This window comes from Lynx canadensis, chromosome B3 (genome assembly GCF_007474595.2).
Source record: "Lynx canadensis isolate LIC74 chromosome B3, mLynCan4.pri.v2, whole genome shotgun sequence".
In the NCBI taxonomy this organism is placed as follows: Eukaryota; Metazoa; Chordata; class Mammalia; order Carnivora; family Felidae; genus Lynx; species Lynx canadensis.
Window position 1 is genome coordinate 8,814,193 of NC_044308.2, and position 23,239 is coordinate 8,837,431.

A 23,239-nucleotide genomic window follows, 5' to 3' on the forward strand; every position below is an offset into this window, starting at 1 on the left:
AGGTGTCCCCTGTCCAGAGCTCTTATTTGGAGGCTCGTGGGAGGCTCTACTTCCAAGCTGATCTCAGGTTGCTGGTGGAATTCTGTCCCTTGCTGTTTGAGGACTAAGGGCCACATCTCCATGCTGGTGGTCACCCTGGAGACCCTCTCGGCTTCTTTCCTTTATCTGTAGAGTCAGCAACAATACGCCAAGTTTCTTTTCATGCTTCCAGCCTTGTTGGCCTCCCATTCTACCACATCACTCTGCCTCTTTTCCACCGCATCTGATTGCAACCACAGAAAGTTCTCTGTTTTTAAGGGCTTGTGTGAATAGACTGGGCCCACTTTACCAATCCAGCATGACCTCCCTACGTTAAGGTCCATAACTTTAATTATATCTGCAGGGATCCTTTGACATGTAAAGTAACCTATTCACAGGATCAAGGGATGAAGGCAAGGACATCTTTGAGGGCCTGTTATCTGGCCTACGACAGTGACTATATCATCTAAATTCCTTTTCATATTAAACTTCAGCTGGCATTTCAGGAATATTAGCTGATTATCCAGAACTATGCCCATCACTTTTAAGAGGTCTCTCATCTTTGTTATCTTTCACGTCTATACATCCACTTAACCTTTTTAGCCTGGGTTATCCCACGGATGACTGCCCCTCAGCTCCATTCAATTCCTGAATCATTTCAGACATGGCAAAGACTAAAAAGGCCTGGGCTGTAATCTTGTCAACATGAGTGCACTGTGACCACTGGTCCATCTCATGCAGAGGTTAAAAACCTGTCTTTGTATTTCACCTACTATCAAGGATCCAATCATGAACTATATAATGTCTCAGCATCACCGTCTTGTCACTTGGATGACTGTATTCGATGCCATGTAGTATCTGCCTCTAGAGGGAAGTTAAGTGCAGATCACCTGTTTCATTAATATCCTCCACAGAGCCACACTCTCTGGAACTAAACTATGACTCTGTGATATAGTCAGCACATTCTGTCTTGGCCCATGTATGGAAGAAAACTAGGGTTTCACTCAACCCTAGGGTACATCAATTATCTAGGGTACATCAATTTTGTTATAACAACTACCACTACCGTAAGTGTCTCCTTGCCCAACACAACTCCATGGCCTGGTTCTCATATGACCGTCATCTGTCAGGTGTTTGGTAGGGCATCTGTTCCTTTTTTCCTAATTTTATTTCCACAGTGCCCTAAAAATCTGGACTCGGTTATTGGATATTTCCGCTATCAAAGCTTTCCTCTGTGGCTATGTATGCATTTCTCCCTCCCACTCAAAATTGAATTCCAGTGGCTTCCATCCAAAGGATATGCCCTGTGGTTTCCAAAATAAACCTCTCTTATACCTGCGTTTCTCTGCCACGTTGGTTATTTCCCTTATCATTTAAATTATTTTATCCTAAAATCACATGCACTGCAAAATTTCTGGCAAAGCTTTCTAAATGTGAAGAAATAAGAATGACATTTATTTTGTTCTCTGAACAAGACAGTGTCCTCTGCTTTGTAATCACAATGGGTTTCATTAATGCTCTCCCCAGTCCACTATTCTTTCATTAGTAAATGAAGCTTGACCTGGAGCTGGCCTCAGTGGCAGTCCATTAGATACTTCCTCACAGTTAAGAACATCACTTTGTACTGATGGCCTTTGTTTAGAGGCATGCAACCAGATTGAAGCCGCAAGACTGTCCTGATCCTGGCCAATTTAATTTCACAAATAGAGTTTTTTGAAACTCTGTCTCAACTCCTTTCCTGGCAACAGCCTGAATATTTTCAAATAGCCCACTGCCAAATCATCTGACTCCCCCCGCTCAGCTCTTCTACAAGGCCTGGTGGCAGAGCTACAATGCATAACATACTGTTACTTCAGCATAATTGAAAATCTCATCTGACCCTTTGTGGGCAACTCTTTGTTCATGTCCCTGAATTGCTTTCAAGTGACATACCCTGTAACAGATGCTACATAAAAAGAATGACATATTCCCTAAGAGAAGATTGTTAACCTCTTTTTTTTTACAATTAAAACAAAGACTTTGCATATTTTCTGCCATTTTTATAGAACACAACCCAATGCATGATCTCCTAGGACTGCTAAGCCATTTTCTTTCTAACTTAAGAGACTTGTCTTATCCTGAGGTCTTTTGCATAAGAAAACATATGAAACAATGAGAATATTACTCTGTGAAAATGTCCGCATCCTGTTGGGTCATGTCTTGATGGAAAAAAACAAAAAATATGGATCCATGGACAAGTTTTCAGCAGAAGATTTCAAAGGAAAACTAAACAAGTGCATTTAAATGATGTTCAAGTCAACAATTTTCATATATGAGAACAGAATTAAAGCAAGAGATAATCATTCTTAGATTTGTTTAGCTGACTTAAGTATATTCTGTATACTTACGCCAGATCTGCTTCCCAGGAAATTTACACTGGAAGCCCATGTGTAGAGGAAGCATGATCTTCCTCGACCACTGATTGAGTACCAGTGGTACCACTGGTAGCGTTGAAGGTTGAAACATCATTCCTGACATACAGGATGCTCTGAACCTTGCCTTTGGAACGCCCCAACTTTTATCACTCAGTTCATGTGACATCTGTAAATCTGATCATGTGTGAATATTGAGGTTTACACTGGCATACTATCTTTTTAAGGTTTGATTTCTTTATTTTGAGAGGGGGCAGGGTCAGAGAGAGAGGGATAGAGAGAATCTGAAGCAGGCTCCATGCTGTCAGTGCAGAGCCTGATGAGGGGGGTTTGATCCCACAAACTGTAAGATCATGATGTGAGCCAAAATCAAGAGCCAGACACTTAACCGACTGAGCCATTCAGGCACCCTACACTCGCATACTTTTTGAAGAGCTGGTGAGGGATGGGCTCATCTTACAGTAATCATCACTGAAGACTTTTAAAAGTGATTTCCTTTTGCAAAGTTTCTACAAAAGCAAGTATTTTATCACTGGAAGAAAAGTCGTCAACTTGCTGTTACTTTGTTAACAAATGTGTGTAGCCATCGATGTCTTACTCTAAAAGTTTTACATTAGTGGATTTTTATAAGTTTATATCCAAACGAGTCAATATAAAACATATTTCTACATGTATTTCCACTAGGGACAAATAGCTTTGGGATTCTTCTCCATCCTTTGTTCTATCTCCTGCTTTCTCACCAAGCTGAGACCACTTATTTGTGTACGAGTGGTGACATTGGAAATATTTTTCTACTTTCTTTCTTTCTGGTTCATCTAGTTTTGATGAAATACACATGAAGGGTGTTCTTGGAGTCTTTAATTCATATTAGAAGTAAATTCCATGGTATCAAACACATGGCTTATAGCTCTTCGCAGTCATTCTGGCTTCTTCCTATGGGAGGCACTGCCCACCTCCTGGACAACAAGGTAGCTGTGGAAAGCTGACCAGTCACTTGCTCTGACAAGCACTCCCTCTCACACCATCCCTGAGCAGCAATGCTGACCAGCAACAGTCTAGGGTTTCTGATTCTTCCAGTCATTTCTGGACAGGGATGAAGCCCCACAATGGAGGTGTGGGTTTTAGCATCTCAAGCCACTAGAGCAACCAAGATATGGAGGAAGATTTAGTACCCTGTGAAGTAAACTCTCACTGACTGGAAACATGAGATAGAAGGAAGCTGGTGGGACAAAGTATCTCCCATTCCTACTTTTCAGGGGCTATTTGGACATAAAATTTCTTTTTGTAGTTTGTGGACAACCCACATGATCAGACTTGTTCTATCTATTCATGGAAGTTTGTGAGTCAACATGGTTGTTATAAACTAAATTGCCCCCCCCCCCCACCATCCATATGTTGAAGCTCTAAGCATCAATGTGACTGTATTTGGAGATAGGGCCTTTGTGGGGCAGGTAATGAAGGCTAAATGAGGTTGCTAGGGTAGGGTTCTAACCTAATAGGACTGGTGTCCTTGCAAGAAGAGGAAGAGATAGCGTGAGCATAGAGGAAAGGCCATGTGTGGACACAGAGATAGGATGGCCATCTTAAAAGCCAGGAAGATAGCCCACCAGAAAGTGAATTTGTGGGCATCTTGATCAGGGGCTTCTAGCCTCCCGAATATTGAGAAAATAAGTATCTGTTTTTAAACCACTCAATCATTGGTATTTTATGACAGCAGTGCAAGTTGACTAGTACAATACACAAAAATTATTCACTTGGATATCACTTAAATGTGCTTATTTTTTTCTATGAAATGCTCTGCTGAAAACTTGCCCACAGAGCCACATATTTTTTCCATCAAGACATGGACATTTTTGCAGAAAAATTGTTAGGGTATAAATTCTTAATATGAGCATAACTAGAAGGTTTAGAATCTTCTTCTGGATTGCCACTTAATACTCCATATCTTTTCTCCAGACCTTACCCTTGTCATACTTTTACTCTGTCATGCTTTTACTCATTTTTCCATGACCAACCAACACAGCAGAGTTCCCTATGGAACTCCTGAGATCACACCCCATCATCTTCTCTCTATTCCACGGCCATAGAAAATACTCTTCACCTTCGCCTAACATACTGCTGGTGCGTGCTGGAGGCCAAGCGGTGGTCAGCACAAACTTACTTCTACTATTAGAAAAAAAAGAGCCCTAAGACCCAGGAATTCCACTACTAGGTATTTATCCAAAGAATACAAAAATGCTGACTCAAAGACATGTACCCGGATGTTAGTAGCAGCACTATCAATAACAACCAAACTATGAAAAGAGTCCATATGTCCGTCGACTGGTGAATGGATAAAGAAGATGTGGCATGTACACACACACACACACACACACACACACACACACATATACATAAACACACACAATGGAATACTACTTGGTGATCAAAAAGAATGAAATCTTGCCATATGCAACAATGTGAATGGAACTAGAGTGTACTATGCCAAGCAAAATCAGTCAGCCAGAAAGACAAACAAATATCATGATATCACTCATATGTGGAATTTAAGAAACAAAACAGATGGACTTAGGGGAAGGGAAGAAAAAAATAAGATAAAAACATAGACATAGGCAAATCATAAGAGACTCTTAAATACAGAGAACAAGCTGAGGGTTGCTGGAGGGATGTTGACTGGGGGGAAGGGTTAAATGGGCAATAGGCACTAGGGAAGGCACTTGTTGGGATGAGTACTGGGTGTTACATGTAAATGAATGAATCACTAAATTCTACTCCTAAAACCGTTATTACACTATATGTTAGTTAACTAACTTGGATTTAAATAAAAATAAAAAATAAGAAGATAAATAAAATACTTACTCTGGGGGAAAAAAAGAGACACTTAACTGACTGAGCCACCAGGCGCCCCTACAAGGAGATTTTTAAACATGTCTTTCCATCTATTACATTTCAAGTGATGGTTATTTTAAAACGTCTCATTTGGTATTTATGAAAATAAAGGTATGTTTCCCATGCGAAAGAGAAAAAAAGAAAAAAACAGCCCAGATGCATGGCCTAGCAAGAAAAGACCAGGAATGTTGTCTTTGCACAGAGACAATACCTTATAAGCACAGGCTCAGGTTATTACTTCCATATGGTATCTTCTCTTTCAGCACTATGTGGGCCCATTGCCTTCCTTTGATTCATCAAACAACCATTCAGGACCTTTCAGATAAGCTTAGCAGGCAGCATGCATGGTTGAAATATCATGGGTTTAAAATTCATACCTGAGCCTGTCACTGCTTTGTGATCTTTAGTTCCCCCAACCCAAAATGACAATAGCAATCGCTACCTCATTGGGACATCCTGACAATAAAATGAGCAAATGGAAAAAAGCCTGGCACAAAGCAGGTACCCAACATCATGTATTACTTCCTCTTCCATGTTTTCTTCTTCCCAGATAAAATTTGCAGGCTCAACATGCATGTATTTAGCTGTGCCTCTTTCCTGAAACAGGAAAAGATGTTTGTCCCAGCTTCCACGGATAAAAAATAAAATATTTACTTAGTACCTTTGTCACTCTCTTTATGTTGTAGCCTGCTTGACTCTTGACAACTCTATCTACTAGAGAATATCACTATTCTCATTTTATAGATGAGAAATTAAAGCTAAGGAAAAACACTGAGATGCCCAAAGAGTTGGAAATTCAGTCCTGCTCCTACATTCCACTCCAGAGCTCTTTCCACTGGACCACACTTTCTCTACATCTCATCCACATCACCCTTCCTTGCTGGGCTGACAGATTCCACCTGGATTGTCAGAATTAAGGAACATCGGTTACAACCTGGGAAAGTATAACCTCAATCCTCAGAATATGTTCTATTGACATAAGTGGGGACAGGTGCCACTGTACGTGGATCATGTGTGATACTCTTTGTTCACTTGTCCAAGAAGCATTTATTAAGCTCCTACTAAATGCATATTAATTAACTGTAAAGGAACCATACAAGCAAATACATAGTCCCCACCCTCTAAGACTTAACAACTTAGTTGCTATGTGGACAAAGGCACAAAAAGTTCAATTAACACATAGGAATCAGGTAAAAAAAAAAAAAACAACAAAACATTGCAAACATAGAGACTGCCTCAAAACATACAGAATAAAGTGTTAAATGGGAGCTAGAAGCCTAAGCCCTCTAGCAGAGTTTCTCAATCTTGACACCATCAGCAATTTGGACCATAGAATTCATTGCTGTGGTGGGCTAGCCTGTGCATCTAGGGTATTTAGTAGCATCCCTAGAGCTGCTATAACAAAGTACCATGAACTTGATGGCTTCAAGCAATAGGAGTTTATTCTCTCACAGATCTGTAGGCTGGAAGTCTGAAATAAAGGTATCCGCAGACCATGCTCCCTCCCGAGTTTCTAGGGAAGAATTCTTCCTGGCCTCTTCCAGCTCCTAGTGGCTCCCAGCAACCTGGTGTCACTTGGCTGTTGGCAGCCTATCTTCGGTCTGTGTCTCTGTCTTCACACGGCTCTCTTTCCTCTGTGGCTGTCTCTGTGTCCCAATTTCTCTCTTCTTTTAAGGATAGCAGTTATTGAATCAGGGCCCACTCTAATCCAGTATGACTTCATCTTAAGTCAATTACATCTGCAAAGGCCTCATTTCCAATAAGGTCATATTCACAGGTTCCAGGTAGACATGGATTTTGGCAAACACTTAACCCAGGACACCCATTCTTTACCACGGCATTTCCCCCACTCTCTCCCCTCCCCCCCACACAATTATGGCAATTGACAATGTTTCCAGACATTGCTAAATGTCCTCTGGGTGGAAGAAATCATTACCTGTTGTTGAGGACCACTGTCTACAGATATCAGAAAAGGGGAAAAATTAATACAAGCTGAGTATTGAAGAAAGGCTTTAACAGAGCAGGTAGAGGTAGAAGCCAGGGCTCCTCTGGTTTTTCATGGTTGGATCGCCCTCTTGATTTCTCTTGCACCTTCATTGTTATCTTTTTCCTCCAGTTTTTTGTCCTTTGATTTTATTTTCCCTGCCTCTTTTTTACTCCATTTTCCTCCCTTTCTCCCATTTCCTGCCATTAACTTTCTTTCTCCTTTCTTAAGGGTACTCTGCAGGCTAGCATCAGGAGGAAAGGTGCCATGGAAAGTGTCTGGTCTAAGCTAGCAGGTGAAAGGCAGGCAGGGGTGAATTGGAAAGGAAGGGGTTCACAATGGGCTCACCTCCTATGTCACCTTGTAAAGAATGGCTTTCGCCCAGTCTTTTCTCTTTCAAGAGTTTATGAAATTCATTCAGTGAGAAAAAGAAAAAGAAATGTAAAAGGAATTATGAAGTCTTGGGGAAAATTACTTTTTTAAAGTTAAGTAGCATGACAATGGCAGCTGATAGAGTGAATTAAATCCTAACTGCACCAGCAATTTGATAGATATCATTTTGCTAAGTGTTACTGAGAAAATGCCTTCTTGGGAATCCAAAGTTCAAATTCAGAATGAACACATGTCTGTGGTGACATCTGATTCAATGAGGTGAAATTCATTAATACAAAAAGGGAAAAGGGTCAGGTGGAAATTTAAAATTTGTAAAGTGGATTCAGAGCATTTTTAGAGAAATCCTACATGCAGCATCCTTAGTAAAGCACCTATTTATTTAATTTAGGGTCTAAAAAGAAGGAAAATATTTCACTTCCATATCAGTGGCAATCACAGTTATAGCTTGAAATAGTTCTTTTTCTTGTGACATTTGAAAAATATGCACAAACTATGCTTTGTCTCTGTGAACCCAATACAAAGCTTGTCAGTAACTCACTTGTCCCAGGAAAACACTCTCAGTCATTGGACATGGCTCTGTTGCTATGGAGAGCAAGATAAAGCTAGTAATGACTGTAATTACTCTGTGGCAATCCTGCACATCAAGAATTTTGAACACCAAAGGCAGCTGCCAACAGAGACTTTCCAGTAACCATCTAGTTATCTTAAAAAAAAAAAAAATTAGTCAAATGGGTGCTGTAAAATGTTCTCCATGAAATATTTACCACCCATTTAGTAGATCACTTCTCCTAAGGCATTCGTGTAGGGCTGACTAAAAGAGTTTCAAAATCTTATTTTGCCTAGACGCAAGCAAGTCCGCCTCATTAGTGATCAATTACCAGCCAGGTCTGCCCTAATAAGTCATTAATATATACCTTATACTGTCAAATCCTATAATTGGGCACCACATGTCCAATAAACCATCAGATGCTATTATTAATAAAGCCCTCAAAGCTCCTCCAGGATCCATATTGTGTAAACGAGGTACCAAATGGGCTAATTTTTCACTGCCTTCCAACTTGGCCTATAATAGATCAACACAAAGCAGCCAGTGCTCGGACCCAAAGGCAGAGTCTTGCTCTGTGGCACATCACTAACACTGATTCTCAAAGCGTCCAATAACGATGTCATTTACACAAGCTTCTTCCTGGAGGCTGGTGATCCACGACCAACTTAAAGGAGTCCACTGTTCAGAAGTTCCTGCTTCCTCCTCTTCAACGGGCAGGAATGTCAGGTCAGAGATGTCGCTATTCACGGGACCATGAAGAATGAGATCACATTCTGCATCAGTTAAGCACTTTTTAAAAGAAGGAGATGTTCATGTCCAGTGACAAGAGGAGGAAGGACTGAAGAGAGATATTTTAGCAGCCAAAAAGCAGCAAGAAGAGGACGAAGGAGTAAGGATAGTGAATAACTTCCTCCTCTCATGCTATTGAGATCCCAATTACCCTAATCCAGAGAATCTTCCAGGGTTTTCTCTACTATAGAATTTTATTCATGCATGCAGGCATTCAATCAATGATTTATCCATCCATTCATTCTGTCACTTGACAAATATTTATTGAGCCAACCCATCATCAGGATACATGCCAGACCCTTGGATGTGAAAAGACTTCTTTGAAAAACAGCTCTACATCGTTATTCTTTTCAGAATGGTTAGAGACTTCAGAAGATTCTCTCTCTCTGTACCTGCCCTTCACCTGCTACTCCAAGGCACCCTTCAAGTCTCAGATTACATATCATTTCCTCAGAAAAGCCTCCCTTGACTGCTCCTCCCTATTTTTTTAAATGTTATTTATTTTTGAGATAGAAAGCACCAGTGATGGAGGGCCAGAGGTCGGGGAGGGACAGAAGACCTGAAGTGGGCTCCACAGTGACAGCAGTGAGGCTGATGCAGGGCTTGAACCCATGAAGTGTAAGATCATGACCTGAACCGAAGGCAGATGCTCAACTGACTGAGCCACTCAGGTGCTCTGCTCCTCGCTATTTTAAGTGTCATGGCATTCTGTACTTTTATGCACATTTGCTATTACTGAAGAAGTTACTTTCAAACCCTCCTTCATGTCTGTGTTCATTGCTAAACTTCATTTCTGATGTGTTCACCACAGTCTGCCCTGGGCCTAGTGCATTACCTGGCACATACTAGGTATGCAATGAATTGTTGCTTATTCATTGACTGTTGGTGCCACAGATAGAGGAGCTCACTGCTATGGGCTGGCTTGTAGGCAACAGTCTCTGCAGGTCAAGATCTTGACTAACAGTTCTAGCTCTCCTACCTATAACAAGTCTTTGCTGAGTGTTCCCCGCTGCCTCCCTCCCTTTCTTCCTTCCTCTCCCCCTCCATCCTCTCCCTCCCATCCTCCCTTCTTTCTCTCTCTCTCCCCTAATCAACTGTCTCTCTGCAGGCAAAATGAGAGCAGGGGCATGGAAGACAGTTAATACAAGTACTCAAGCACACAAGTAGGGGCTGTGTAAAGAGCCTTGGATGTGACATGCTTATGGTCTTCTCTGTTCACTGCTGCTCTCCAGACCCTAAGAGGGTGCTGAGAAGGAGGATATGCTCAATTAATACACTTTGAAGAAATGAATGAATTGGCTGATTGAATTATTAGATGTGGAAAGATATGCTCCTCCGTGCTCACCAATGCGTTTTATGAATGAGGAAGGACAAGGAGTCAAGCACTGACTAAGGACACAGAACAGGGTTCCCTTCCATGTTCTCCGTTTAATCTTTATCATTTCTGGCCATGTTGGGGCCAGGGGTCCCAGGAATTGCCTACATTTTAAATCACAAGAACAGTAAGAGCTAGCGTTATGGAGTTGTTTGTCCTGACGAGCAAAGTGCCTAACTTACATCATCCGATTTCATCAAGACCACACCTGCAGGTGTTATCACGACTCTTAAAGTGAAGACCCTGAGGCTCAGAAAATGTGCTCTCTAGATCAGACAGCTGGAAAGTAAAAGATCGGGCTTCCCTCCAGGTCTGTCTGACCTCAGAGCTCTCCCTCTAGCCACCTCCCTGTGCTGCCTCTTCTAGACCCACAGTGGAGGCACAGCCTGTACACTGCACAACACCAGGGGGCTCCATTCACATGGATGATGATGTGAATGGTGCCCTCTGGATTTGCGCAACACAGCAGTAATGCTCACACTTGAGGTGATCCAGCCACATGACACCAAGCTATCAGCTCAATCCCTGGCAGAAGTCCAATCCACACCTCCCAAAGGAAGCTTTGGAGAAAGTCATGCTACCATTGCCTCATCATGCCACTCCAGTGATTACTCAGCATGACAATAACAGCGATTCTAAAGCCCGTGGTACAATTCTGCTTTTTTGTCCAAATCACCCTGGCACCCAAGCCAGGCCCCCCGCCTGCGGCTCTGCCCATCAATACACATTTACAATAGATTTCATTCGACTCCAGTGGTCCTCTGGTTAATTTACACAGTGCCAAACTGACCTTTCCAAATGCATCCCACAGCACGGTAAGAGTGAGGGAAATTTACTGCCAGGAACCAAAAATATGCTACCTTGTGAAATATGGGTTTTTTCATGGCTTGATTTGAACTTCATATCAGAAACTGTGGAGCAGTTCAATGATTATTCACCATTTGAGGAAGGGAAAAGGCAGTTCGAAGGCCTTCAGGGGCCATATTTCATAGCCCTATCAGACGTTCACACAGGTGATTAAAAGCTCTGCAAGCAGCAGTAACCGCAGGGCCTGCTGGTCACATTCTAGAGAAAGAGATGTATTTCTCTGAAAGAGAAGAAGCTAAAGAACCCACTGCCACTGAAAAAGCTGGTACAAATTTCCCCGGTGAATGCATTTCAGAAAAGAAAGTTCTCCAACTTTCCCTTACCCTTCTCATCTTTCATTCTTCCATGAAAATCCATGAAGGCCCCTTTAATCCATGCTTTTCTGAGCTCAAATATGACTTCAGTGATGTTTGGATTAGTCCACCATGCCTATCCTGTGAGGAGAGGCAGAAGCAAGGATAATTCCTAAGACCAGGGCATCACTTAAGGCATTGGCAAGAAACAGCACAAGAAACGGAGGGAATCAGCGAGGAATGGTACAGGATCCTGGAGCTAGCTGTGACCAGAGGCAGGCCTGGACATGCAAGAGAAGGAATCATTACTGGTACCTAGAAAAGACAGTGGTATGGACAGAGAAGTCAGGTAGGAGTTGCTGCCTTCAGAGGAGGCATACAGCCAACCCACAGCCAATGAGGAAGCGGGGAGAACAAATATTTTGATCTCACTCTCCTCCCTTCTGCAACCTTTTGGATTGTCTTCCATTGGCCAAGTCAAAGGAAAGCTATTCCAGGTAAGGGACAAATTGGTATAAACCATAAAGGTCAGCCTGCCAGTTCATAAAGTCATCCTCCAGGGCTGGAGATAGATCTGAGGAGCTTGAGTGGGTAACTTGAAAATGTCCAGCACACCAAGAAAATTCTTAAAACCCACCTTTATCTTTGACCCCCAATTCCTCTTTTGATTTAAGGAAGACCATTTTTCTGTGCACCCCAGTCCAACTGGGGTGCAGCTGTACACTAGATTTAAGTTATACAGCCCATCACCAGTTTAAAGTGAGTGTTCTTTGAATTCACAAAATGTTGCTCATGGGGTATATTCTAAAAATGTTCTAATTACTTTGAACAGAAGGATATTTTCTTCTCTACCATACTAAAAACTCCTTTGAGGCAGAAAGCATGATTTGTGAATAACCAACATAAATCGAGTACCTCCTTATGCCAGGTATCCTATACACTTGTTATTTCATTGACTCATCATAACAAACATATAGATGAAGAAATAAAAGCTCATATAAACTAAATTTTGCAAAGTGACACAGCTAGTAGGGGACATATCAGAGGTCAAAACTCAATTCTTTCTGACTTAGAAGTTCAAGCTTCTAACCACCCCATCACTCTGTCTCTTGTTCATTTTTGAAATTTCTACAACATGCTTACTAAGTTGCCTAATACACAGCAAGCTTCTATATATTCATTGGGCACATAAATGAACACTGCCTAAAGGACTAAAACCATAATTCTTCAGTCTCTATTACTATCCCCTAGGCTAGATTCTCTTGATGTCATCCATTAATTCATTTCACAACCAATTATTGGGACTGTACTTTTTTAATCATCCCAAAAGTTAGAAAAGAAACAGGAAACATAGCCCTAGGTCTCACATAGTATATAATACTTCTGAAAAAAGCAACATACACAAGTCAAGGAACATAACTGAATTCCTAATCAAACAACTATATATAGAAAATGACCAGAATTCAGCCATTCCCAAATGCTCATTCTAGCTTAAATAACTCTCAAGAACACAGTGGGTGCTCAGCAGAGAGAAGTGGCAGTAAAGTGAGGATATCAGACCACAAGGTAAGAACAAGATTTGGAAAGGAGCTGTTTTAAGGTAGTAGCATTTATTAGTATGAGAAAAGCATGAAGGAGGAGGGCACAAGCCCAGTGCCTTTCACAAGCCAGGATTTCAATAAGTAATTGTTAGTTTTAAAATCTGTGTTCATGAAAACATTCATGTAGCTGAATAGTATTTTATTCACACTGAAAGGACTAGCTTTTTAAAGAAATTCTATGGTTAAGAGAATTCTAAAATGAAGTCTCTTTAAAAAAAAAAAAAGCATTATTATACGTTTTCCTTCCTCCTTAAAGTAATGACTCAAGTGGCTAATTCATAGGTAAAGGCAAAGGACAAAGGAAATTTCTGACCAAAATTCCATTGAGGTTCATGGTTCTCCTAAATCTGGGTGACTTGATTGGCCCATGGGCTTATAATTAATGTGCTGATCTAACAGGATTCCCTAGATCTCTGTTGGGTCTGATACTCACCAAGAAAGGGCATGGAATATAAATTCTACAATCTAGCAAGAGTAAAGGTATGAAGACTTAATAAGGCATCTAAGCACTTCTACTTCGGGAAATATACACTAGATACATCTTTTCCAAAAGGAGCACCTCACACTAAGTGCAATTAAAATCTCTGGTCATGATGGATGAAACAAATATAAGGTGACTATGACAAAGGCAGACAAGGAATTGTACTTTCTAGAGACCCCAGGACCCAAGGAATGACATAGAGGGAAGGTCCCAGGGTTTTCTTTTGCCTCATACTTCCCAAATGTGGAGCCAAATAAGTCAGCAACCCAGAGACCCAACAGGCATGGGGAAAAAAAAAAAAAGCTCAACAAAAGCCTGCTTTGTCTAGTCATAAAATCAGGAAAAGGGGGGTGCCTGGATGGCTCACTCGGTTAAGCTTCAGATTCTTGCTCAGGTCATGGTCTCATGATTCACGAGCTCCAGCCCCACATCAGGCTCACTGCTTTTGGTGCAGAGCCAGCTTAGATTCTCTGTCCCCCCCCTCCCCACTCTCTCTCTGCCCTTCCCCTGCTTGCATTCTTTCTTAAAATTAAATAGACATTTAAAAAAAAGATCAGGAAAAGGGCAGCCTAGCAAATCAGAAAACTACTAGATAATAACCATTCTACTCCAGCCAAACACCACAGAAAAAACTGAGGCTCCATCCATACCAGCAAATGCCCTGGATAGGGCCTAATGAGACACCCCAACTCCCTGCCCCTTCTGCCTGCAGTGGTGTGTCAGAGAAGGCCAGGTTGGGAAACTGAAGTGTTGGGGAGACCACATGGGAGCCAAGACTTCCACTCCTACCCCAGCAGTAATGAGGCATGTGTTCCCGACCTGCTGGGGTAGTGTCAGGAGATGTGATAAAGACTCGGGACTCTTACCACTCTTAACCACTGCCCAGTGGTATTCCTAAAAAATATTAGAAGTAATAATGGCTGAAAACTTCCTAAATTTGACAATAAACAGCAACTTACAGATTCTAGCTAACTCCAAACAGGATAAACCCAAAGAAATCCATAGCAAAACACTTTATCAGCAAACTTCTGAAAACTGAAGGGAAAAAAAAACTCTTTTTTTTTTTAGTTTATTTATTTTTGACAGAGACAGAGTGTGAGCATGAGCTGGGGAGGGGCAGAGAGAGAGGGAGACACAGAATCCGAAGCAGGCTTCAGGCTCCAAGCTGTCAGCACAGAGCCTGACGCAAGGCTCAAACTCACGAACTGTGAGATCATGACCTGGGCTGAAGTCGGACGCTCAACCGACTGAGCCACCCAGGTGCCCCGGGAAAAAAAAAAAAAATCTTAAAAGCAACAAGAAACAACACCTTGCCTACACAGGAGGAAGAAAGACTTTTTCTTTCCATCCTTAAGTAAACACACAAATGTCTCCTAGGAGTGAAAGGCAGCACACTGTATTCTTGCAAAACATGGGTGAAAAGTCTGTCTGTTTTCTGCAAACATTCAGGCATGTAAACAAAATATCACACGAGAAGCGGGCAGCAACCCAGCTTATAAAAGTTTCACTAGTGTAAATCTATGCAAATTACTACAGAAATGAGCAGAGAAAAGGAACAGAGAGGCATCGGGAACACAAGAGCTCCTAGGATTTCTAAATTATTTTGTACATCCATCTAATGCTTCACTATTGAGAGTAATGATCATTCTTGTCCTGATTCCTGGACACCCAGGCTTTGGGAATGCCTCCCAACATCCTAGAGACAGAGTATACATCCTCTGTACCCAGACAATTTATCTGCACTCCAAGACTATTCATCCTGGAGAGGTGGGGGGCAGGGTAATTCTTGCTTAAGTCAATGGTTTTCAAACACTATGCATCCAAAATAGGAGCCAGCCTTGCACCTCTTTCGTCTGTCTCTCTCTTAAGGTAATGGCCTGTCTCATGTTCACTTTCAGAATCATGAAAAGCCCCCATTAAGTCTCTGTCCCAAGGGGCTTAGAGGGTAAGTCTTCATCTACCTGCAAGATCCCGGGTAATGGGGAGAGTCTTGCCTGCTCTTGTCATCTTGGGATAAATCAGAGCTTGAGAGTGTCCAGCCAATCCAGCAACCTTGCCCTAAACACACAACTCTGCCCTAAACACACACCCCTCACTTCTCTCCGTGCTGAAGCCAGCATGATCGCACGCTGACTTGCATGCAACAGCTGTCATTCCAGTTGTTATTCCAGACAAGTGCTTTTTCCAGCCAGCCCAAGAAGTGGGGAAGATTATTCATTTAGCTCTAAATGCAATTTATTTTCTGAACTTGTTTCCGTTTGATTCTCTCATGTTTTATGCTCCATAATAAGTTTATATTCTGTTCTACTTGAGTTGGCGAAACCTCAGGGGCATCTCTTGCAAGTTACAGAGACTGATGATTAGCAACTCAAAACGGAAGCATGCTTAAGACTTCCAGAAACAGAGCTCAGCCTCCATGGGGCAAAATGCAGCTCTGAGGAAAAAGCCTGGGGCAGAGGGAGCAAGAGTCTTAAGTTTGGGAGATCAACTGGGCAGCTCTGCTCTGTGCAAGTCCTTCCTCCACTCATCTCAAAGCTCAGTAGGACCCTACCCACTGCGACGCTCTGAAGCAACAGGTGGAGGCTGGTTCTCAGCCTCTTTCTAGACTCCTGGATTCCTCCACCCTTTCTCCCTGCCATATGGCAGGCTGATCGCATGCCTTCCCACCTCTCTGTGTCTGTGATGTCACAACTCAAGCACACTGGCTCTGTGTGAGGGAAGAATAAGCGCTGTGTATAATGAGTTGATGGCTTATGGTTGAAGCTTATCAAAACAATGACAAAAACAGAAAATATCCTGTGCATGTTCTTAATCAGAGAAGTGACAGACCCAGAAAGAAGGGGCTCCCAGATCTAAGTTTTGTGGCTCTCCCTCTATTTAGTGCCCTTAAAGCTGCTCCTTTCTTTAATTTCTTACATGTGCCTCTCTCTCCTGTCCTATTCTTCTGCAGTTTTCTCTCTCATAATAACGCTTCATCTTACTTTTGGATTTTGAAAAACAATTATCAAGCACTCTAGCATTGTGGGTATTTTTCCCTTGGGTTGCTCCTAGGAATCTCTCTTGATATTTAGCGCCCTGTCATTTCACCTCAGGGTGTCCAAGTGAAAAATTATTCTTACCCTTAACTTGAGGATTTCTTTCTTTCATTGTTCTGGAAAATTATCTGCCAATATCTATAGAACTTTGCCTCTTCGTACCCTCCATTCCCTTTCTGCACCTGCTTAGACCTGCACCACTCACTCTTTCTCTACCTCTTGCAGCCTTGGCTGAGGTTTGAGGTCATGTATCCTAGGTTATGACCTCTAATTATGTTATTTATTTTCTTAAATTCTTTCACTGTGCCTAAACTTTTTAAGTTTTTTAAATTATTTTTATTTTTTTATCACTGTTCTAAACTTCTGGCTTCATTTATCCATTGTGGTTTTAATTTCAATGGATTTTTTTTTAATTTCTAAAAGGTGTATTTCCTTGATTTTCTTAGATATGCCTATTGATTTTCATAACTTCCTATTTTACGTTTGTGATCGCTGTCCCTTCTTTCATTTTGTTGATTGTGTTAATGTGAATAATTTGAAGCCTCTTTCAGATTATTCTATCCTCTCAAGTTCTTTAGGGGCTAATATTCCTAAGTAGTGTTATTTTTGGTTTTCCTTCATGGTGCAGCATTTCCTGGTGTGGGATATGTTTAATCATAGGTGCACCTTCAGCAATAGAAGTCAGGTGTGCCTGGCTATGAAAGTATTGTTGAAGAGTGGTTCTGCAGTGCCTTCTTCTGGGTACAAAATGAGTTCCAATCGGATCCGTCTTTAATTTATCCATTTCCTTCACGCCAAGTTGGTGTCAGGCATTTCGGCAGAAGTCTGGGCTTCATTGCTTCTCAGGAGATATTTTTCTTCCGGATCTGAGCTCTGAAAAGAGACAATCTTCCTTTTTGCATCTCTAAGCTGGGGGGATGGGTCCTTTTACTTGAACCACTAACAAGGAGACATTCCTACCAGCCTCACATCCTGTGTATACACAGTTGTCTTACTGCACACAAATGCAGGGCACATCACCTGTCTTCCCAAGCCTCCATTTGTAATGTGGTTCGGGTCTTACATCAAACCATCTTCCCCAACCTCACCAGAAGGGCTGTTTCTTTACCTCCAGCACCCAGATATTTTCTCTTATTTGAAGACTGGATGTGTTTTCTTTTCAAATTGTGGTTCTTTTTAACTTTCGCTTTGAAATAATATCAGATTTGCAGAAGAGTTGCAAAAATAGTTCAAAGTGTTCCCGTGTACTTCACCTAGATTCCTCCAAACCTTAACATGTTACCACACCTTTATACACACAATGGAGTACTACGTGGCAATGAGAAAGAATGAAATATGGCCCTTTGTAGCAACGTGGATGGAACTGGAGAGTGTGATGCTAAGTGAAATAAGCCATATGGAAAAAGACAGATACCATGTGTTTTCACTCTTATGTGGATCCTGAGAAACTTAACAGAAACCCATGGGGGAGGGGAAGGAAAAAAAAAAAGAGGTTAGAGTAGGAGAGAGCCAAAGCATAAGAGACTCTTAAAAACTGAGAACAAACTGAGGGTTGATGGGGGGTAGGAGGGAGGGGAGGGTGGGTGATGGGTATTGAGGAGGGCACCTTTTGGGATAAGCACTGGGTGTTGTATGGAAACCAATTTGACAATAAATTTCATATATTGAAAAAAAAAACATGTTACCACACTTGCTTTATCATTCTTTCTCTTTCTGTTTAACAATTGTTAAATTGTGATATTTTGATCCCATAGTTTTTGTTCTTGTGCTAGAAGAACCACAATAAGCCCCAACTTCATCTCCCGTGTCTAGCTGCTACAAGTGCTAAAGGTGGGAGTCAAAAGAAGGAAATGAGGATATATACAGGCCAGGAACTAAGCTTGGTGCTTCAAATACTTGATGCATTCAGTACTCAGAATAAGAGCAATGACAAAAAAAAATGTATTATTGGGCTCATTTTTAAGAAAGAAAAACCAAGGCTTAAAAACAAAGACTAGCTCAGGGAGCCTGGGTAGCTCAGTCAGTTAAGTGTCCAACTTTGGCTCAGGTCATGATCTCACAGTTCGTGAGTTTGAGTCCCGTGGCAGGCTCTGTGCTAACAGCTTGGAGCCCAGAACCTGCTTTAGATTCTGTCTCCATCTCTCTCTGCCCCTCCCCTGCTCTCACTTTGTCTCTCTGTCAAAAATAAACACTAAGAAAAAATTTTTTTAATAAATAACAAAAACAATGACTAGCTCAAGTTCACGTAAATATGAAGTCCATGTAACTTTAAAGCCAAGCTTCTAAGCCATATCTTGCTTTTTTTTAAAACACGCTGCCTGTGGGCGCCTGTGGCTCGATCAGTTGAGGGTCTGATTCTTGATCTCAGCTCAGGTCATGATCTCACGGTTCGTGAGTTTGAGCCCCACGTTGGGCTCTGTACTGACAGCATGGAGCACACTTGGGATTCTGTCTCTCCCACTCTCTGCCCCTTCCCTGCTTTCTCTCTCTCTCTCTCTAGCTTTCTCTCTCTCTCTCTCTCTCTCTCTCTCTCTCAAAAATAAATAAACTTTAAAAATAAATAAATAAAATAAAATAAAACACACTGCCTGAAGCTACTCAGGGAGACTGATATCATGACTAGAGTATAAATAAATTAGAATAGGTGTGCTTTTTCCATCAGCAAGTAATTAGGCAAGTCACACCTGCCTCGGGTTCATTTGTAGATACATTCTGGCTGCTTTCTGGGTATTATACCTGTCTCTTTTGGCAATTAACAGACTCAGCTGAATTTTCTATGACTCACCTCAAAATGCCATATGCTCACAAAGGTACGTGTACAGAAAAAGCAGCTGATGCATAAAGGAAAACAGAAGCAAACACTAAGTATACAAATACTTCTGCTGGGCATATATGCCTAAGATTTATCTTCTCCTATGTGGCTTCCATCACGCCTCAAAATAAATAAGCAAAACTAAACTAATTTCCGGTGGCATCTGAATTAGGACCAGAACATCTGCATCCAAAGAATAAAATTGATTATCAGAGTGTGAGTCAGAGGTGTTGTAACCTTCAGCTTCCCAAGTGAAGCACAGCATGTCTAGCTTTCATACATTCAGAGAAAAACTGTTATCTGGTGTTGGGAATATCACAAATTTATTGGAGAAGAACTTAGTTGACTCTAACTCCATAAAACAAAAGTTTATGACCTAAGTCATCTTTTCATCCCCAGTCTTTCCCCTTCCTTGTCCCACACACCTTCAACATTGGATCAGTCCATTCGTTGACTTTATCACCTCTAACCAGCCCTGTTGGGCACTGCTGGGGAAAATCGCCCATCCACATAGATTGGAACCACACAAATGCATGGTCTCCCTTATCACTGGTCCTTAGGTCCCTCTCTGTCACCCATCTCTCTGTCACTGGTCAGTTTTTTCTCCCATCCCCTTCAATGACACTTTCTACTTTGACCATTCTCCAATTATTCTCCCAGCCTACCCACCATCAGTAGATGACCTCATGTTACTCCATGAAGAAAGTCAAGGCTGTCAGGAGTGACCTTGTACTACCTGCTGATTCCCATACACATAAACTTTTCTTTGCATCTAAACCCACCTTCTTCCCTTCAGTCTTAAGGCAGAGAGGTTCCTATTCAATTGTTTATAACCTATTCTAATTTCCTTCCAGCTTCTTTGGGACATTTCATCACCAGTCATTCCCAGTCTAGGCTGTGTGTTCAATCTTTTTTATCTCAAAACTGGCTTCTGTTCTGGCCAAAAGTTTTTTAGAGGATTTCCCAAATGTTTTCATCTTTAAATAAAACAAGTTAAAAAAAAATCAGCAGCGAAAAGCCAATGTATAGTTCTCTCAATCCTAAATCCTCCCCCCCCAATTATTGCCCTGATAGTCTTTTCCCTTTTAACAATCAAGTTTCTCAACAGAAGATCATATCTACTGTCTTCCTTCCCACCAGCCAACCTTCCCAAGGCATGAAAATGAACCTTTTTTTGCATCCTCAAGTTACTTGGCCTCACTCTAGTATTTGACAACTTCATTCACATTGAAAAATAAACCAAAAATCATTCACTATACCCCTCTCCTCTCTAGCTGGAAGAAAACATATAAATAAAAAAGAATTCAATGGAACTATTTTTTACTCACCCGAGGTAGCTAAGAAAGAGACCCTAATAGCTAGGATAGCCTGACAATTCTGCATTTCTTCCTTCACAAGGAGGTAGGAAAATATCTTCTTAAGGGAAAGACTATCCATTTTTCATATGGGATTGATCTATGTTGTCCTGACAAAAGAAAAGAAAAGTGCTCACCCTGACAAAGTTTGCTAGCTTCTCACAGAACAGTGAGGAAATCAATGATAGCACTTGTTGAAAGAGAGAACAAGTAAGAATTGGAGCATCTATCCATCTTCACTCATATGACCAGAGCTGAGCTCTTCTCACTGGGACCTAAGAAAAGCTCTTTAGCACCTATATGAAGCCTTATGTGGTCAAGTTTAGAAGGTTCAGGGGGTTGTAAGGGAATAGAATTTCCTGCTCATGTGGGAAGAGTGGGAATTTTCTCAGGGAGCAAGTGGGGTACTGCCTTTGCAGACCTGACTGTAGGAAATTCAGGAGAAAATTGGAAATAATTAAGAAGTAATATTTGAAGTAAAGGATCATTCCTGTGAGACACCATGTTTTCAAAGTCTATTAGGTGTTTCCACCTGGATGCAAGATAACAACTCTATCAGATAAAACATTAACGTCCCCCCAACCCAGCTCTCATATTATCCCACTCTGTGAGATTTGTAAGATCAACGAGAAAAATATCAGCCTACATTTCCATTTAGTCCAGTGTTTTGCCTGAAAAAACAAACCAGGAGGTCCTAAGAAAAGAGACATTTACTGATCTGTGCTCACCTTGCCCAGGGGGCTGAGAGAAGGCAATGCAAGCAGAGATGAGACCTGGGGGACTGGCCCATCCCGTGGCACAACAATGCCAGGCTGTTGTGCAAGGCCAGCAGTAGAGGCAACAACCCCTCAGGTGTGGGACCTGATTCCCCACCAGGTAGTTTAGCAAGTCATAGAAAAGGAGGGGCCCTGCCAAACCTGTTTATCCCTAATTCAGCCCCAACTGCTCTGATAAGCTCCAAATAGATCTGCATGTCCATTGAATACTATTCTCTTTCCTCTGGCTCTCGGGAATTCAGATGTTACCCATCTGATAGTAATTCATTTTCCCTTCTCTAAAAACTACTCATCCTGCTGAATTTAGAGATTTGAAAAAAGGTACCACCATCTATCCATGGATCTCACCTGCAATCCCTCCTCTTTCTGTACCCAAACATTTCTCACGTGTTTCCTCCTCTCTACTCCCATTTATACTCCTTATTTACTACTCGCATACTTACAAAAATCACTCCCTGCCTCTCTCTGGTCTAGCTTTTCAATTTATCCTGCCTGCTAATGGCAGAGTAACATTTCTAAGATCTTAGTTGTTAAAAACTTTTTTTTAATTTTTTTTTTTTTACATTTAGTTACCTTTAAGAGTCAGAAAGAGACAGAGCACAAGTGGGGGAGGGGCAGAGAGAGAAGGAGACACAGAATCAGAAGCAGGTTCTAGACTCTGAGCTGTCAGCACAGAGCCCGACGTGCAGCTCAAACCCACAAACCGTGAGATCATGACCTGAGCCGAAGTCGGATGTTTAACCAACTGAGCCATGCAGGCACCCCTAAAAACTTGTTTTTTAAATCCAAAACTGTTTAAAGGTTCCAGACAGCCTGCAGAATAAAATCAAATCTCCAGCTTCGCCTGGTCTACTGTGCCTCCAGGGTCTGTCACCTACCAGCCTGCTGACGTCATGGGCTGCCACCTTCCCCTTTGCCCACGTGGCTCCATTCAGCCTTACTTCCTTTTCATTCCTGGAACACACTGCATTCACTCCTGCTGCATGGCTTCTCAGGCTGTTCCCTTCGCCTCTGACCTCTAGCCTCTTCCCCACACTCCATCTTCCCTCACTCCCTTCTCATATAGCACATCCTGGTTGTCAGGGCATTGGTCAAAATGTTGTCTCTTCAAAGAGGCATCCTTGTCTAGGGGAATTACCACTATCACCCTAACTCATTTTTTTTATCACTACTATCTATTTATTTTCTTTAGGGCTATTATCACACCTTGTGACTATTCACTTATTTGCTGACTGGTTTATTGGCTATCTCCCCTTAATCTGAAAACTCCAGAAGGTCAGAGACCGTATCTATATATTTAATACCTGATATAGTCCCTGGCACCTGACAGATACCCAGTATAAATTGGTTTAATGAATGGTGAATAAATGAATGAATAAATGAATGCAGACTGTGTGATGTTCACAGCTGCTTCACACCAGTGGACTTTTGCTCACTATGGTCCCTCAGCCTACAGAAGGCCCTTTTTCCACTCCGCTATTCTGGGGAATGTCTATGCTGATTCCATACCTTAGTGTGTCATTAACCTCTTCCAAATCTCACCTGATTTCCCCCCTTCCTTCCCAGGTGTCATTTCAACTTTCTCCATTATACATCACTTCTAATTTGCATCA

General features: G+C 41.7%; 1 protein-coding gene and 1 pseudogene across 1 annotated transcript in view; both read right to left on the reverse strand.

The window, feature by feature from the left end:
- The window catches only part of LOC115515962, a 194,659-nt pseudogene extending 192,136 nt beyond the window's left edge, over nucleotides 1–2,523 (reverse strand).
- A 6,304-nt stretch (nucleotides 2,524–8,827) lies between these two features.
- The window catches only part of AGBL1 (ATP/GTP binding protein like 1), a 103,094-nt gene continuing 88,682 nt past the window's right edge, over nucleotides 8,828–23,239 (reverse strand). Inside the window, exon 14 of the mRNA XM_032593470.1 lies at nucleotides 8,828–8,981. Within this exon, the coding sequence (XP_032449361.1) occupies nucleotides 8,828–8,981 (154 nt within the window). The remainder of the gene's footprint in view (nucleotides 8,982–23,239) is intronic.